Genomic DNA, 15,734 nt, shown 5'->3' with positions numbered 1-15,734 from the left:
TTTAAATGTTTCTCTGATAAGAGATTACCAAGGTTACGACTAGGGAGTGATTCTAACTATTCATAATCAGCAAGTCAGTTGATGATTGTAGTTAAATGCAATCTAAAGGTGGGTGGACTAATATCCGTTACTTTGAAAAAGGTGTTAAAAAAATTGTGATGATTGATGGTAAATGAGGTTCATATGAAGTCTGAAATAAAGGATTGTTTATCAACCTGGATATATGATCATAATAAGGATAAAAGATTCAGTGGCAAAAAAATAAATTTAGAAAAAGGAAAAACTAGAATTAAGGCCTCTCATATATCCTTCATAATATTTACACCTTTAAAAATGATATATCTTTATTTTTTCTTTTGTAAATTATTACCAATTACGACGCATTTATTTCTTATTGACATTATTTTCTGCGATTAGGTAGCACTTTTAAAAACAGATGATTTCACTACCAATATGTGGAATATTTGCAGGTTGCGCCTCTAATGTTGTATTTTTAGAGTTATTAACAAAGTTTAGCGTATTTTAGGGAAATTATAATATATTTAAACTATTTAGATCGAATCCTGGTTCAGGAAATCTTATTACCTTTGCACAATTTCTCTTTATTGCAGTAGAGGGATTTATTTTTAACCGCAAATTCGGGATGAAGGCTCGTGTAATACCATTAAAGTATTTATCAGATTATATATAAGAATAATTATATTTTAGGCACTATGGTTTGATGGTTATAATGTTTTTCTCTTTCAGTTTAATTAACAATTATGCACTCAATTTTAATATCCCGATGCCACTTCACATAATTATCAGATCAGTTAATATTTATGATAATTTTTATTCTAAATTGTTCATAATAGGGTTCACTAGTTGCAAATATGATATTAGGTGCCTTCATTTTAAATAAAAAGTAAAAATTTGTAAATACGAGCTTTAAATATATATATATTCCTCTTAGATATAGTTATCAAAAGATTATAGCAGTAATTATGATAACCATAGGTATATGCATATTTACATTTGCTTCTGCAAATAATACGGTAATTAATTGAAAAATTATTTTATAGCTATATGAATTTTAGATAAGAGAGGCAGCTAACACAAAATCTGACCTTGAAGTAAGGAATCATACCATGATATTATGTATAGGTTTGTATAAATACTTTCATTCATTTTTAATATTCTTCTCTAGCCATTTATTTTAATATTATTTCAGACCCTCAGGAACCCCCTCCAATCAATGATTTATGAATACTTATAACTATAAGTGAACCCCTCCCCCCACTTCTCCAATATCAATCCTGCATCTCATGTTTGGGGCTTATTATATTATATAATTCTGTGAAACTTTTCTAGCAAATGCATTACTATGAATAACAATATTAAAAAAATTTTTTGGTAATTATATTTCCCACACAAATGTATTACAGTATATAAATATAATATACCAATTCCCTGCATGAATACATCTAATCTAACCAAACTTGGATTGGTCAAACTCAGACTTGGTCAGAATGAGACTTAAATATTGGTATCGGATTGTCACCTATAAAAAAATATTGGATCAGCCAATATTTTTTAAAAATTTACCAATATTTTATACATTTTTATTCACATTTTTATCTTCCCTGTTTTGTTAATTCTTATAACTCCCATAAAAAAAAATAGCTAAAGGCACCACTCATAAAATAAAAAAGTTTAATATTTAAAAATTTTTTTTAATCATAGATGAAGAAGTAAAGTATATTTCAGGGTTGTGCATTTGGCCTGTCAAATATGGTCAAATTCAAATAAATGTTTTTTAAGACAATATTAATTCTATTTTATATATAATAGTAAAAAATGTATGTATATTAAATTATTTTCTAAATTCTATAATAAATGCTTTGCCCTTATGGCAGAGCCTTGTTCTAATTTATATTCAATCTTATCATTTTCTTTAACATTTTTTAATCAATCTTAGGTTATGATATACTGGTTGTCGAGATCTTCAATTGAATTTCTTAGATACTTCTTAATATTCAATGTGAACAAAGCCCATTCCAACAACTTGAGCCCAAAATCGGATTGTTTTTTATGAAAGTGACTGGTTTCAACATATTTTGGCTATTAAATACTTTACTTCTGAAATTTTATTTTGATGATCATCTCTTTATTAAGCGACTAATTTTTGTATTACGTCATATGCTTAATCAAATTAAAATAAGATGCTCCCCTTATATTGGGAATCCAATAATTAATCAGCAGTGCAGTGAAAGCACATGTATTTGGATTGTTTTCTTTTTCAAACTTATCTTTAATATTTTTTCTTTAGGTTGGTAAATTATAAAAATGTGATTTCTAAAATAAACATCTCGTTTTTTCATAAACCCAAGGTCAATAAGATAGCTAAATGTTTATGAATAGTTTAAAATTTTAAATTTTTTGTCCAAAATATTATTTAATATATTATTGATAATTTCTCTCGGACAAATATCCAACTACTTCAACAGCTGCTTTCAGTGCTTTCTTGCATATTTATATTTGCTCATTACATTTTATTTATGATGCCCATCTTGTTTGGATAATTGCACGTAATGTAAAAATTGGCAATTAGTAATTTTCTCAAACCATGCTTAAGTAAAGATTTTATATTTATTTGTATATTTAGATCCAATCAAATTGATAATGGGAAAATTCTTTTTTTTTACATATTTAAAATTGAAATTCTAATATTTTAATAAGAAAATTTTATATTTTTATATAAAATTATAATTAAATCGATGCCTTGATGATACAAATATATTTTAAAATAATTTGTAAACAAATTAGATTGATAAATATGCTTTAAATACATGTTAGTTCATTAAATAAATATAGTTATTCACCAATAACATTTTAGAGTATTTGGCCGTATTTGAGCAGGTCAAATACTCCTTCTGTCAATTGACCGGTCAATTGACTGAATTTGACCGGTCAATTGACCGAATTGCCAACCCTGATATTAATAAACTAGAAAATTACCCAAAATTTTTGTAAAATTTTGTTTTTATTAACAAAAAACTTATAGTAAATAAAAATTATGCGAATTTAAATCATTAATTGACAAAGATATCAAATTTGATCTCCAGATTTTAATTATTTTATTAATTGATAATGATATTTAATTTTTTTACTTTTTATTTAAATAAAGATATAGCTTGTTATTCAGAAAAATTTAATATGAACATATATACATATATAGTGTTCTATATAATATAAATTTATGCTTATTTATATTAAGGTTAAAATAGGTGAAAATTCTCACCGTCATTAAAAAAAAAATAATAATATGGAACTTGTATTTATAATTATTCTTCGAATTTAAAGATAAGACATTATTTTTAGAATTTCACAGCTTTGAGACTTTTTGATATTTTAAAAAATATTATACACCGATTTTTATTATATTCCATTATCTTATATTATATAAAATAATGACAAATTTTTTTATATCAGAGCCGTTTAAAATATATATCCGATTGGTGAAAAAGCCCTAAAAAAATAGGGATGTAGGTGATGGGGGGGGGCATTATTAAGTGGAGTTTCCCACCTAAATTTTATTGGAGATCTTTAGGTCCACTTATTGTAAACATTTGGCTATTAGATTTTTTATAAAAAATAATTTTGGAGGTTTCACTTTTTTTAAAGTATTTTGAATAAGAGACCTTATTTTTAATGAGTGAGATGGGTAGTGGTGAAATTTTTATTAGCATAAAATGATATTTACTAGAACAGTCATATTATGGGGGGGAGGGGGGGATTTCTTTTTTCCATTCCCCCAGCTGTAGCTATGATCAAATTTTAAAAAAATTTATCACACAACATCACTTAACTCCTTATTTAATATGACTGCAAATGTTCTTACATTAGAGGTAGTCATGGACTGTCCTCACTCAACTATCCTAAGAAATTTTTGATTGGGATTTTTGGTCTGGCCAAATCGAATCTTTTCGTTCAGCGCAAGCCTTACATATTTTGGTTAACTAGGCATGGAAACATATCTCTAGCTTTATTGCTCCACCTGGTTGCAAGCTGCACTACAAACCAATAATGGTAGCTTTTGGCATATGATTGCCAATTTCTTTTATCCATTTGTTGTTTTATCGTTTAACTCCCTTCCTATATTTATCGCCCAAGATATCTGGAAAAAGATGATTGTCTAACCAACCTTCTTAAGTAAAGAGAACAACATTTCAATGTTTGTTGGGTTTACTGGTTACCTATATTTGACTCTGCTAGGGAGTCTTTTTATTTATTTATTTTTTCCTTGAATTAACATATTTATGATGATGAATTTGTTATGGCCTTGCACTAACCGAAGAGATGTTCAGTCTTGCCTAGCTCTCTGCTAACCATGCAAGGGCTCTCCCCGTTCCAAGTATAATAAATAGCTAGTTTGATACCTATGATTGACAATACAAATAAGTAGGGATCGCACTCCCACTATCAAGGTAACCAGATCTAATAATTTCACTGTGATTCAAGGCCAGGCAATACCAGGTAAAATACTCATCTAAAATGAAGCATATAAAGACTTTATTATAAATGATTGAATGAATAAAAAATATCTGGCAACCCTGCACACACCCCAGTCGCATCTTATACAATTCTATAATTAAAAAAGCCAAAAATCCAGATCTCTCATTTGGAACCCTTGAAAAGGATGAAGGCTGTCTCGAGAATCCTTCGGATCAGAGAAACACGTTGATATTCTCACTTACTATACACTTTTATTCCAATGGCAGCATTCACTCTAAAAACTTTCAGATCTCTTTCACAATTAGATTTTGGAAATATCATCTTTGTCAAAGTTAAGGTTACTTAAACCAAAGGAAAATTAATTTCCATCTAAATTCATAATTGTGGATTATCTGAGGATTATTGATTTTTTTTTGTATCCGAATTCTCTTAATATCACATGGATATTATATTTAAACCTCTTTTTCATTTATCATATCCGACTAACATATGTTCTTTTATTGTTATGTTTTTTTTTATATAATCATATATTTTGGTATGTTTGATGAATAAATAATGAATGCATTGTTATTAAGTTCAGCAGCCCGTATATAAATAATGTTTTTGCATTAATTCACGTGGCATGTTCACATTTGTTAAAACTTACTTTATTGGGTTGCCTCAAAGCCAATAAATAGTTGTTTCAAAATATATACGAATTTTTGAATGACAGGATTGGTACAGAGATAAAATGATCTGTATCTAGGCCATCCCAAAACTGGATTCGACGCCTTCACATATTTTTTTCCAGTTCTAATTTGTTTTGGTGATATTGAAACGCGGAATTTTAAAATAATCAAAAAAAACGCTTTGTGAAAATTGTCTCATATTGCGAATAAAATTATTTTAACTTGCAAAATTAATGGTTAAGTTTAAGGAATATAAAATATGTTATTTTAACAATTTTTTTGCAGGTTAAATAATTATATTTGTAAAATATATTCAAGAAGAAAAAAAATTATAGAAATGTTTTCCATATAATCTGCTCAACACCATAATTTTATTCATGTTACTCATTTTTTTTAAAACCTAATTTATAAAGGCGTGTGTTTATTGGTGATCGCACTTTTGTTATCGGCGCTGACTGGCTTGTATCAAGAAAAATTATATGACAGATTTGGTAAGCAGTCCAAAGAAGCTCTATTCTATTCGGTACAATTATACTATAAAATATTCCTCGGAATAGAGTTACATAGTTAATTTCTTAACCTCCCCATTTTAATGGCATGCGCTTTTTTTTCGGTAGTAGGATTATGGGTAGTGTTGTTAAATTGCAGAGTTGTTAAAAGATTCTTTTTAAATGGATCTAGATACAGATACATCGTCTAAAATAATATCTAGATACCGATATTTTAATCAAAAATCTATCTAGATACAGATACAGATACCACATTCTAGATACTTGTATCTAGATCCTTTAACAACTCTGTTAAATTGCATAACTTTGACTAGCTCTATTGCGGCTTGGTCAAGCTTTTAGCCTAAAAAATTTGAATTAAGCTTTCTAAGTTGAGTCTAAACTTGAAGATTGATTCGAATATTTTTTAAATAAAAACATGGCTACGCTGTTTTATCGTTGACTAAAGTTAGGTAGGTAAAAATGCCATTTTTAAAATTTAATGATTCATTTTCTAGGGACGAAGAACGAGACGCCATTTTTGCTTCACTTCATTTTATCTAATAAAAATTTAATTGTAAAAATGGCAAGGTATCATTTTTTATGATAAGTGGCATGTAAGCGATAATTAAATAAATTTAATATATAAATTCTAAAAGAATATACGTAACCCATTAACACAATATTATGATAATAACTAGACTGGCGATGCGTTCATGAAAATGCGTTTGAAGAAAAAAACGTCGTTGAATGCAAATCAGCTGGACCCGCCATTTTGGTAAACCCTTATTGCAATTATTTTCATGTTAAAAAACTACTATTAAATTGATGAACTCTCTTCCTTATTATCTCGATGATCAGGCAAAATCTTTAACAAAGTTTGCGTCAGACATAGGAAATAAATTGGCCTCTCGTTTAAAATTTTTAAAATTAATTATATGGGTAACCAAAATGGCGTCCCCAGCTGTTTTTCATTGATGTACACTTTTAATGAATGCATCGTCAGTCTAGGTATATATTATTATATATCATTGATATAACCCAATGACATATATAATACCTAGACTGACGATTCATTCATTAAAAGTGTACATCAATGCAAATCAGCTGGAGACGCCATCTTGGTTACACTAATCATTATTAAAATTTTAAACGAGAGCCTAATTTATTCCTATATCTGATGCAAACTTTATTAAAGAATTACCGGATCATTGAGATAATAAGGAAGCAAGTTATCAATTTAAAAGTACTTTTTTTAACATGAGAATAATTACTATATGTGTTACTAAAATGGCGGGTCCAGCTGATTTGCTTTTAACGACGCTTAAAAATGCATTTTAATGAATGAATCGTCAGTCTAGGTATTATATATGTCATTGATGTATAACCTAAGGATGGTTGTGCAATTGAAAATTTATTGCCTATCTCGTACTGATTTCCGAGAAATAGATTCATGCAGGTTATTTAAATATCAGCACATCTTCGATAAGTTATTTCCAATCAAGAGTGTAATTCAATATGATTTTTTTTTTAAATTTCAACTAAAGAAAATGATTAATAAAAGTTTCGTCACTGCAAATCAGACATTTTGCTACCCGATACAGTTTCAATATTATTTAAACTTATTTTATCAGTTTAATAAGTAGAAAAATTATTTATTCATTATCTTTCCTACGCTTAAAAATTATTATAATATTAAATTTTTATCATCAGACACTAACTAACAAAAAAATCTCAAATATTTTATAACTATTAATTCTTTTTAAAATATAAATTTTCAACCATTACAAAATTAATTATATAAGATTTTATTAATTAAAAATATTTAAAATGAAAAAATAATTTGCCTGTATTTTCTATTCCCAAGCCTATTTCCAAATTTGGATTGGATCTGGCCAAAAGAAGTAAACAATATTTTTTGAGGAAGCTGCTCTGAATATTAAGATTATCTTTGTATTAGTACCAAACAAAAATTCTATTTTATTTTAGGTTCTTTACCACTCAAAATATGAAACATATGGAATGCCAAAACGTTATTTTTTTTTAACTATACTTTTCTGATTTGTTGTTTTGTTTATTAATTACTAATAACCAGGTGTGTGACAATCATTGTTGTTCGACACAATCTGATCTGTTTCGATAAACGATGCAAAATGGCTCCATTTTTTAAAATAAGGCGATCTCATTATTTTATCCAGAAAAAAATATTTCGCAAAAGCCTGAAGATTTTGGTCATAGAATGGCACAACACTTTGGAGATCTCTCGAGACTTGGGCAATATTTTTTTCTCTGGCTACAAATATTGAAGTTAGTCGTTTTACTAAAAATCTGTTCAACTTGGAGCGATTTTCGCGTCACTATGTTTCGAGAATTCCCCCCCCCCCCCCGCAGTTCATCCAAGGATTTTGGGGATCGAAATTAGTATCTTTAAAACGATTTTTATCGCTGTTCCGTTCTGCCATCACGAAGATCCCTTGGAGCATAAAATGATATTATTTCTAAAATATGTAATATTTGCTCCCACTTTTAAATATGCTATTTAAATTTATTTATACGAAAAGCGCATCTATGGGCGTTAAGATATTTCCATAATCGGAATGTATATATTAATAATTTCTTCACTTTTAAACATGTTTTTTTAAATATCCGAAATAAGATTTATAACCAACCTTGCAAATTAAAACATTCATTTTTTTTTGTATTTTATAATGAGACCTATATCTTTATAAATTTACGTTTCTCGTATTTCGTGAAATGTTATGTTTAAAAAAAATTACCTTTTATTTCTCTTTAATATGAATAAAGATATCACATAAACATAGGCGTAGCCAGGGGGGTGGGGTAAGGGGAAATTCCCCCCCCCCCTTCAGAAATATGTCACTTTTTGTAAATATCATTTTAAACTATTAAAAAATGTCTTCCTTAGTTCTCTCTTCACCCCCTGTCCCCCAAAAATGTATGCACATATCTTAAACAATAATTTGAAAGAAAGAATGTGAAAGTTATAATAATGTTTTATACTAAAACTGTTAACTATAATTCATATTTTTTAAAGAGAGGTTTATATACAAAAAAATGTGAAACCAAACAACTTTTTTAAGAAATGAAATATAAGCGATTGATAAGTCTAGACAAAAATGAAATTTTATATAATTACTATTAAAATTCCTTAATAATATAATATCTTAAATATAATTTTTTATAAAATGACATAGGCGTAGCCAGGATTTTCCTAAGGGGGGGGGGGGGAATTAATAAATTTCTGGGGGATTCGCCCCCAGACTCCCTTTAAGCGGGCCTGTGGCCCGCTTTTGCCCGGCCTTCGGCCGGGTTTCCTTAGTCTATATAGTATAATATATATTTACAACATATGTAAATTTTAACAAACTTTTTATTTTAAATATAAGACATTGGTAAAGAGATTATATCAAAAAATAAGCCTGGAACAAATAAGAAATATATTTTTTACTATTTTATATAAAATATAATAAAAGATATGGTAGGGACCAATTTTGAAGTAATTAATGAATTTAAATATTGGTATGCAAACTTAAAAAGAATAGATATTAAACCTGATAATGCAATAAAAGCTCTAACACATTAATAAACTTTCCAAACATTACAAAATTATTTAAAATTTTAGCAAGCCTCCCTATTATGACATGTACTAATGAAAGAACTTTCTCGAATTTATGAAGTTTAAAAATATATTTGCTAAATAAATCAAATATAGCCCTCTTAAATATCCATCGGGAATTAACACCAGTTAATTTTGAAATAATTAATGAATTATCAAGTTAAAAGAAATTAGATCATACAAAAACGTGGTAATAATTTATAATGTTAGATCTAATTTTCTTTTAGAATTTGATAATTCATTAATTATCTCAGAATTAGCTGGTGTTAATTCCCGATGAATATTTAATAGCGCTAAACCATTTAATCGATTTTGCGAGGTAGTATTTCGCAAATATGTTTTTAGTCGTCGTAAATTTGAAAAAGTTCTTTCATTTGTACATGTCGTAATGGAGAGGCATGCTAAAATTTGAAAGAATTTCGTAATGTTCGGAAAGTCTATTAGTGTGTGTTTACAAATATTGAGTGCATTTAGTGCATTATCAGGCTTAATATCCATTCTTTTCAAGTTTGCATACCAATATTTAAATTCAACAATTACTTCCAATTCGCTCCCTACCATATCTTGCAAATAAAAAATATATAATTAGCGAATTTTATTTATAATATCATACGAGATGCTCATAGATGGATTAGAGGATAATAAAATCTGAAAGTTATTGAGTAGTAGCTTATGGTTCAATAAGCGTTCTTTAATTTGAGTTAAAAATGTATCCATAAGTGGTATAAAAAAATTTTGTAATACTCCTCTACCGATTTTGTGGATATATTATTCCTATGTACTTGCCTCGATACAATTCTTGGCATGCTTATTATCATATTATATGAATGCACTTTTTTTGAACCATGTTAAAAATTTTGTTAAATTCACAATCAGCATTTTTTCTTATTTCTAAAATAGTATCATATGCATCTTCTGCTAAGATCAATGCTTGAACCATATCTTGATTTACTTTTTGCAAGGCTCTGCATAATAATATAGTGTGACAGAATAAAGTGTTAATGCAATGTACTGCCAATAAAAACTCTGGATCTTGAATTGCTTTCAATATTCCATTAGCCTCCGCCACCACTGACGTATCGGTCCATTCATGTATTTCCTCTAATGCATTGGGTCTAATAATTCAAGAAAAACTGAAACTCATTGCATTAACACTTTATTCTGTCACACTATATTATTATGCAGAGCCTTGCAAAAAGTTAATCAAGATATGGTTCAAGCATTGATCTTAGCAGAAGATGCATATGATACTATTTTAGAAATAAGAAAAAAATGCTGATTGTGAATTTAACAAAATTTTTAACATGGTTCAAAAAAAAGTGCATTCATATAATATGATAATAAGCATGCCAAGAAATTGTATCGAGGCAAGTACATAGGAATAATATATCTACACAATCGGTAGAGGAGTATTACAAAATTACGATTTTTATACCACTTATGGATACATTTTTAACTCAAATTAAAGAACGCTTATTGAACCATAAGCTACTACTCAATAACTTTCAGATAGAATGGATATTAAGCCTGATAATGCACTAAATGCACTCAATATTTGTAAACACACACTAATAGACTTTCCGAACATTTCTTTCAAATTTTAGCATGCCTCCTCATTACGACATGTACAAATGAAAGAACATTTTCAAATTTACGACGACTAAAAATATATTTGCGAAATACTACCTCGCAAAATCGATTAAATGGTTTAGCGCTATTAAATATTCATCGGGAATTAACACCAGCTAATTCTGAGATAATTAATGAATTATCAAATTCTAAAAGAAAATTAGATCTAACATTATAAATTATTACCACATTTTTGTATGATCTAATTTCTTTTAACTTGATAATTCATTAATTATTTCAAAATTAACTGGTGTTAATTCCCGATGGATATTTAAGAGGGCTATATTTGATCTATTTAGCAAATTTATTTTTAAACTTCATAAATTCGAGAAAGTTCTTTCATTAGTACATGTCATAATAGGGAGGCTTGCTAAAATTTTAAATAATTTTGTAATGTTTGGAAAGTTTATTAATGTGTTAGAGCTTTTATTGCATTATCAGGTTTAATATCTATTCTTTTTAAGTTTGCATACCAATATTTAAATTCATTAATTACTTCAAAATTGGTCCCTACCATATCTTTTATTATTCCCCCCCCCTTAGGAAAAATCCTGGCTACGCCTATGCACATAAATAAGTCGTTATAAAAGAAAAATTATTTATAAATTTCTTAAAGTGATAAAGCTTTGATCATATTAAAATCCAACATTTAAAAAAAAATAATATCTGATTGACTTTTGCAATATATATGTTAGTGGCAATGTGTTATTTTTTCAAATATTAAATCATATTTTGATCGCGACCAGAAATGTAATGCCGTCATGTTTGGAATACCTACCCTAAGAAATTCAGATTTTCAAGAACTTTTGAACATAAATTTTTCCATAGATTTTCAATATAAATTAATAAATAACTCAAAATTTAACGGTAAAATTATTTTACGATTCATAGGATGGTAAACATGCTGGAATTCATTTCCGGTAGAATCAGATTCTTAAATTAATTTTCTAATAAACGCGCTAAAAAAAATGTTTTTAAAGTTGAAAAAAAAATAGCACATTGTCCCTAACATATATAATTATAACGCACCCCTTTATTGATGTTCATGCAATCTCGTTGCCAGAATACAGTAACTTTTAATACTCAATTTTCTTTATATTATTAATGTAATTTAGGAAATTTTGCTTCACTTCATTTTATACACCTTTTGTTTTAAAAAAAATACACATATCAAAAAAATTATGATACATTTAAGCACGCTTTACCCTTGCCCGGATTTATTTTCGTCTACGAAGATCTTTTATATTACATCAAAGAATATAATCGTTCAGGTATGCATATATATATATAATTAATTAGAAATAAAACGTATAAGGCAGAAATAAGGATTATGTAAAAGTGATAATAATTAAAGATATAACATATAACCCGCCAGTTCCCTTGATCGTTTTGACTTGAAGCCTTTGCTTCAAATGGTAGAAATCCGGGGGGATTGTTCTTTAGACTGCTTACTTTCTTCCCGATAGGCGAAAGGCAGGGCAGCCATATGGCCTAAGGTGCTAGGGTTGTTAAAAGGCTCGTTTTGCTTCGATTTTTTTAAAAAAGACTTAATTAAGATTTTAGCCAAAATAATATTATGTAAGCCTGGTGATTTTGCTTGTAGATGAGGGAAAGGTTTGGACCTCTTTTTGCCAAATTTCGAGGTTTCACATAATATCATTTTCGCTAAAATTTTAATAGGTCCTTTTTTTATCGACCCCAATCGGGCTTCTTTAACAACCCTAGCCATTAATATTAAATATAACGGGGATGAAAAGACAATTTTGACATTTTACATATCAATGACATTATGATAATACCTAGGCTGACGATGCATTCATAATAATGCCTTTGAAAGCGTGGTTGAACGCAAATCAGCTGGTCCGGTTATTTTGGTATTCTCATTTTAAAAACTACTATTAAATTTGATAACTTGCTTCCTTACATTATCTCTATGATCAGGCAAATTCTTTAATAAAGTTTGCGTCGGACATATGAATATATTGGCCTCTCCTTTAAAATTATGGGTAACCAAAAATGGCATCCCCACCTGTTTTTCATTGATGTACACTTTTAATGAATGTATCGTCAATCTAGGTAAAAAAAAATGGTTATTTACTATATTATTTTTTTTCTTCCTTTTCCCACAGAAACGATTGGCACGATTGGCCCTTTGCATATCTCGACCATGTGGCTTTACTTATTGGGAAACGTTGTGACTCAATATCCTTTTTATTCTAATTTTAACGTCATGGTGTTTTATTAAAGAAGATGGCAAAGTATAAAGGAGGGGGGGGGGAATAATTGTATTACACAGCGATATCTAGATTCTTTAGAGTCAAGCCAGATAGTCCAAAAAAAACTTTTGGTCTGGTCCGATATTACAATAAAAATTGAATTGGGAATTGTAGTGGATCCTCAAAGATTTTTTTTGGGCAAAATCCATGAGGATAATTTTTTTTTTTCAAACTCTGTTTAAAAAAAAAGGATTTTTTGGTATTTTAGATAAAATCTGATCAAAAATCTTGCTTGAGCATTCTCAAAAAATCTTCAATCTTTGAGATTTTTATTTTATTTTGAGGAGTACTGGTTTATTTTGTTCCCTTAATATTTGATATTTAATTCGATTTAAAATATTCAAATCAATCGTTAAAATGTAAGAAAAAGGAGAGAATTTTTATTTAATACAATTTTTATGATGAATATCATTATTCAGAAGAAGAAAAAATTAAACATTTCTTTAAATTTGTCTCGTTCCTCTGGTTCCCATCTGTTTATTTTTAAATTTTAATTTTTCAATTAAGAAAGAAAGAATGGGAAAATATAAATTATTAATGATTTTAGAACTGAGCCAATATTTTATTTACCATTTTCCAATTGGATTTCCTGCCGATCTTGCAGGACTCTAATATCTATTGTTTTAACTGATTCGAAGAGAAGTATTAATTTAAAAAAAACCGGCAATAGATAGAAAGTTAAAAAATACCCAAATTTTACCCTTTTTAGAATTATTTTTTGTTTTTTCTTAACTCTTCACGTTTTCCATCCGGAATCTTTTTTTTAAATATTTTTTTCGCGGGAAAAAAAACGTACATCTGCATCAGAAGCGTTTTTTGGATGACGAGCGTTTATTCGTCCCTAACTGTCACGCTAACGTTAACGCTTAGGAAATTTTTGAGCCTATTCATATCCATAATTTATTTTTCGACGACGTTCACCCTTACCCATTCAATCGGCATCGGTCTCGTACTAACGGGGACCTGTCTATTTTACGAGTTATTTCCCAATATGACGTCATCGTCCAAAAATGAAATCGCTATTACGTACGATGGTACCCACGACAATTCAAACGCGACTCTATCAGGTAAGAAAATTAAGACGCATTGAATCTGCCATTTTTTTTAAAAAATAATTTGATTAGTGTTATAAACTTTAATAAAATTATAAATATTTTTAAATTTTTTTTTAATAAATCGTCAAAAATTCTTGTTCATCATTTTGTTTTTAACCCAGCGCAATAGAAATTTTACCGTTTTTTTTGTAATTTATGATAACTTTTTTTTAACAAAAAATACCAAAGATAATTTTTTTTTAATGAAATTAAGATAGTTTTTTTAGAATATTTTTTTAGAAATTATCTCAAATCTTACATGCAATATTTTTGTAATATTATATAGACAATCTTTTGTTTTATACCCATTATATTTATTATTATATTTAGTGCTATTTATTTTATCACAAATTTTTTTTGGGGGTTAATTATTATAGTCATAATCATAACTTATAGTATAAATATTGTTAAATCCTTATAAACGAATATATAAAATAAAGTTGTTGAAATGATCTAGGTTTAGTGAACCATTTTCTTGTCATCATATCTTTCATTGTTTTTTGAATCTGGGTTGGAGTTCAAAATTTCAAAAATAAAAATGGCGGATATTTTTGATTTTGGACCAAGCAGGAACATATTTTCGACAACCATTAACCATTTAACCCCGGCGTATTTTGGGACCAGGGCAACTATATAAGTGTAGTGATTAAAGTCCTTCAAAAATATAGTTAAGAATTCATGAATCAAAGGTCTAGAACCCTCCATTTTTACTAGCTTAGAAATTCTCATTTGCAGAATATGAACCAGCCAGGAGTCAGTTAGCGAAAATTTTTTTAATATTAAAATTTAAAATGCTCCCCCCCCCCACTTCGGCGTATTTAAAACGATAAATTTTGCTCCCAATATTTCTTACGCAATTAAAAATTATTCACTCTTCTTTTGCCAGGTGAAATTTTGAAATGATTTAACAATTGATATATTTCTATCAGTCAAATCGTAGCCGAAACTGATGACCGAATGCGAGAAACGAATAGAAAAATGATTTTTATTTTTTTTATTAAATCTTTATAGTTTTCATTATTAATTTTTTTTCAACTCGAGAAGTTTCTCGACCCGGTTTATTTGAGCGATTTAAATTGTTAAATATGTCTAGGCGTGAGTGTTGTTAAAAAACCCTACGATTAAGATTTTAGCTATAATAATGTTATGTGAGCATCCAGTATTGGCAAATAGATTGTGCAAGCAATTCCGCCAGCTAGTGTTGTTAAGCCTGCTCGTTTTGAGCCGATTTTCAAAAACGGGTAACTCGATATTTTAACCAGAAAAATATCGTCTAAGCCTCGAGATTTCGTTAATAAATACCCAAACCTTTGTTCCTTCTACAAACAAAATCTTCAGGCTTGCGTAATACTATCCTGGATGAAATATTGAGTTAGCCGTTTTTAAAAATTCGGCTCAAAACGGGCCGTTTAACAACACCACTGCCAGCTATGAGCAAAATCTTTATA

The 15,734-nt window shown here is 28.5% G+C and overlaps 1 protein-coding gene across 1 annotated transcript; it reads left to right on the top strand.

Annotated features, from left to right (window-relative positions):
- The first annotated feature begins 413 nt into the window (after nt 1-413).
- LOC135923223 (nucleotide sugar transporter SLC35B4-like) lies at nt 414-14,621 on the top strand. The gene is made up of 10 exons (XM_065457864.1): nt 414-510; nt 556-669; nt 709-811; nt 855-904; nt 953-1,034; nt 1,077-1,143; nt 5,576-5,685; nt 12,112-12,187; nt 13,046-13,118; nt 13,985-14,621. The coding sequence occupies exons 1-10, from the start codon at nt 437-439 to the stop codon at nt 14,280-14,282; spliced, it is 1,047 nt and encodes a 348-aa protein (XP_065313936.1). The 5' UTR covers nt 414-436; the 3' UTR covers nt 14,283-14,621.
- Nucleotides 14,622-15,734: the final 1,113 nt, after the last annotated feature.

This window comes from Gordionus sp. m RMFG-2023, chromosome 2 (assembly GCF_954871325.1).
Source record: "Gordionus sp. m RMFG-2023 chromosome 2, tfGorSpeb1-WG-v2, whole genome shotgun sequence".
NCBI classification, from domain to species: Eukaryota; Metazoa; Nematomorpha; class Gordioida; order Chordodea; family Parachordodidae; genus Gordionus; species Gordionus sp. m RMFG-2023.
The sequence above is the reverse complement of the archived record's forward strand: the minus strand, read 5'-3'. Positions and strand labels throughout refer to the sequence as shown.

Bases quoted from the DNA above. Each gene is read 5' to 3' on its own strand.
- LOC135923223 (XM_065457864.1), top strand. From the start codon at position 437: ATGATTTCACTACCAATATGTGGAATATTTGCAGGTTGCGCCTCTAAT. The intron at 670-708 runs GTATTTATCAGA...ATTATATTTTAG, and splicing joins GCTCGTGTAATACCATTAAA to GCACTATGGTTTGATGGTTA. The intron at 12,188-13,045 runs GTATGCATATAT...CTTTTCCCACAG, and splicing joins CAAAGAATATAATCGTTCAG to AAACGATTGGCACGATTGGC.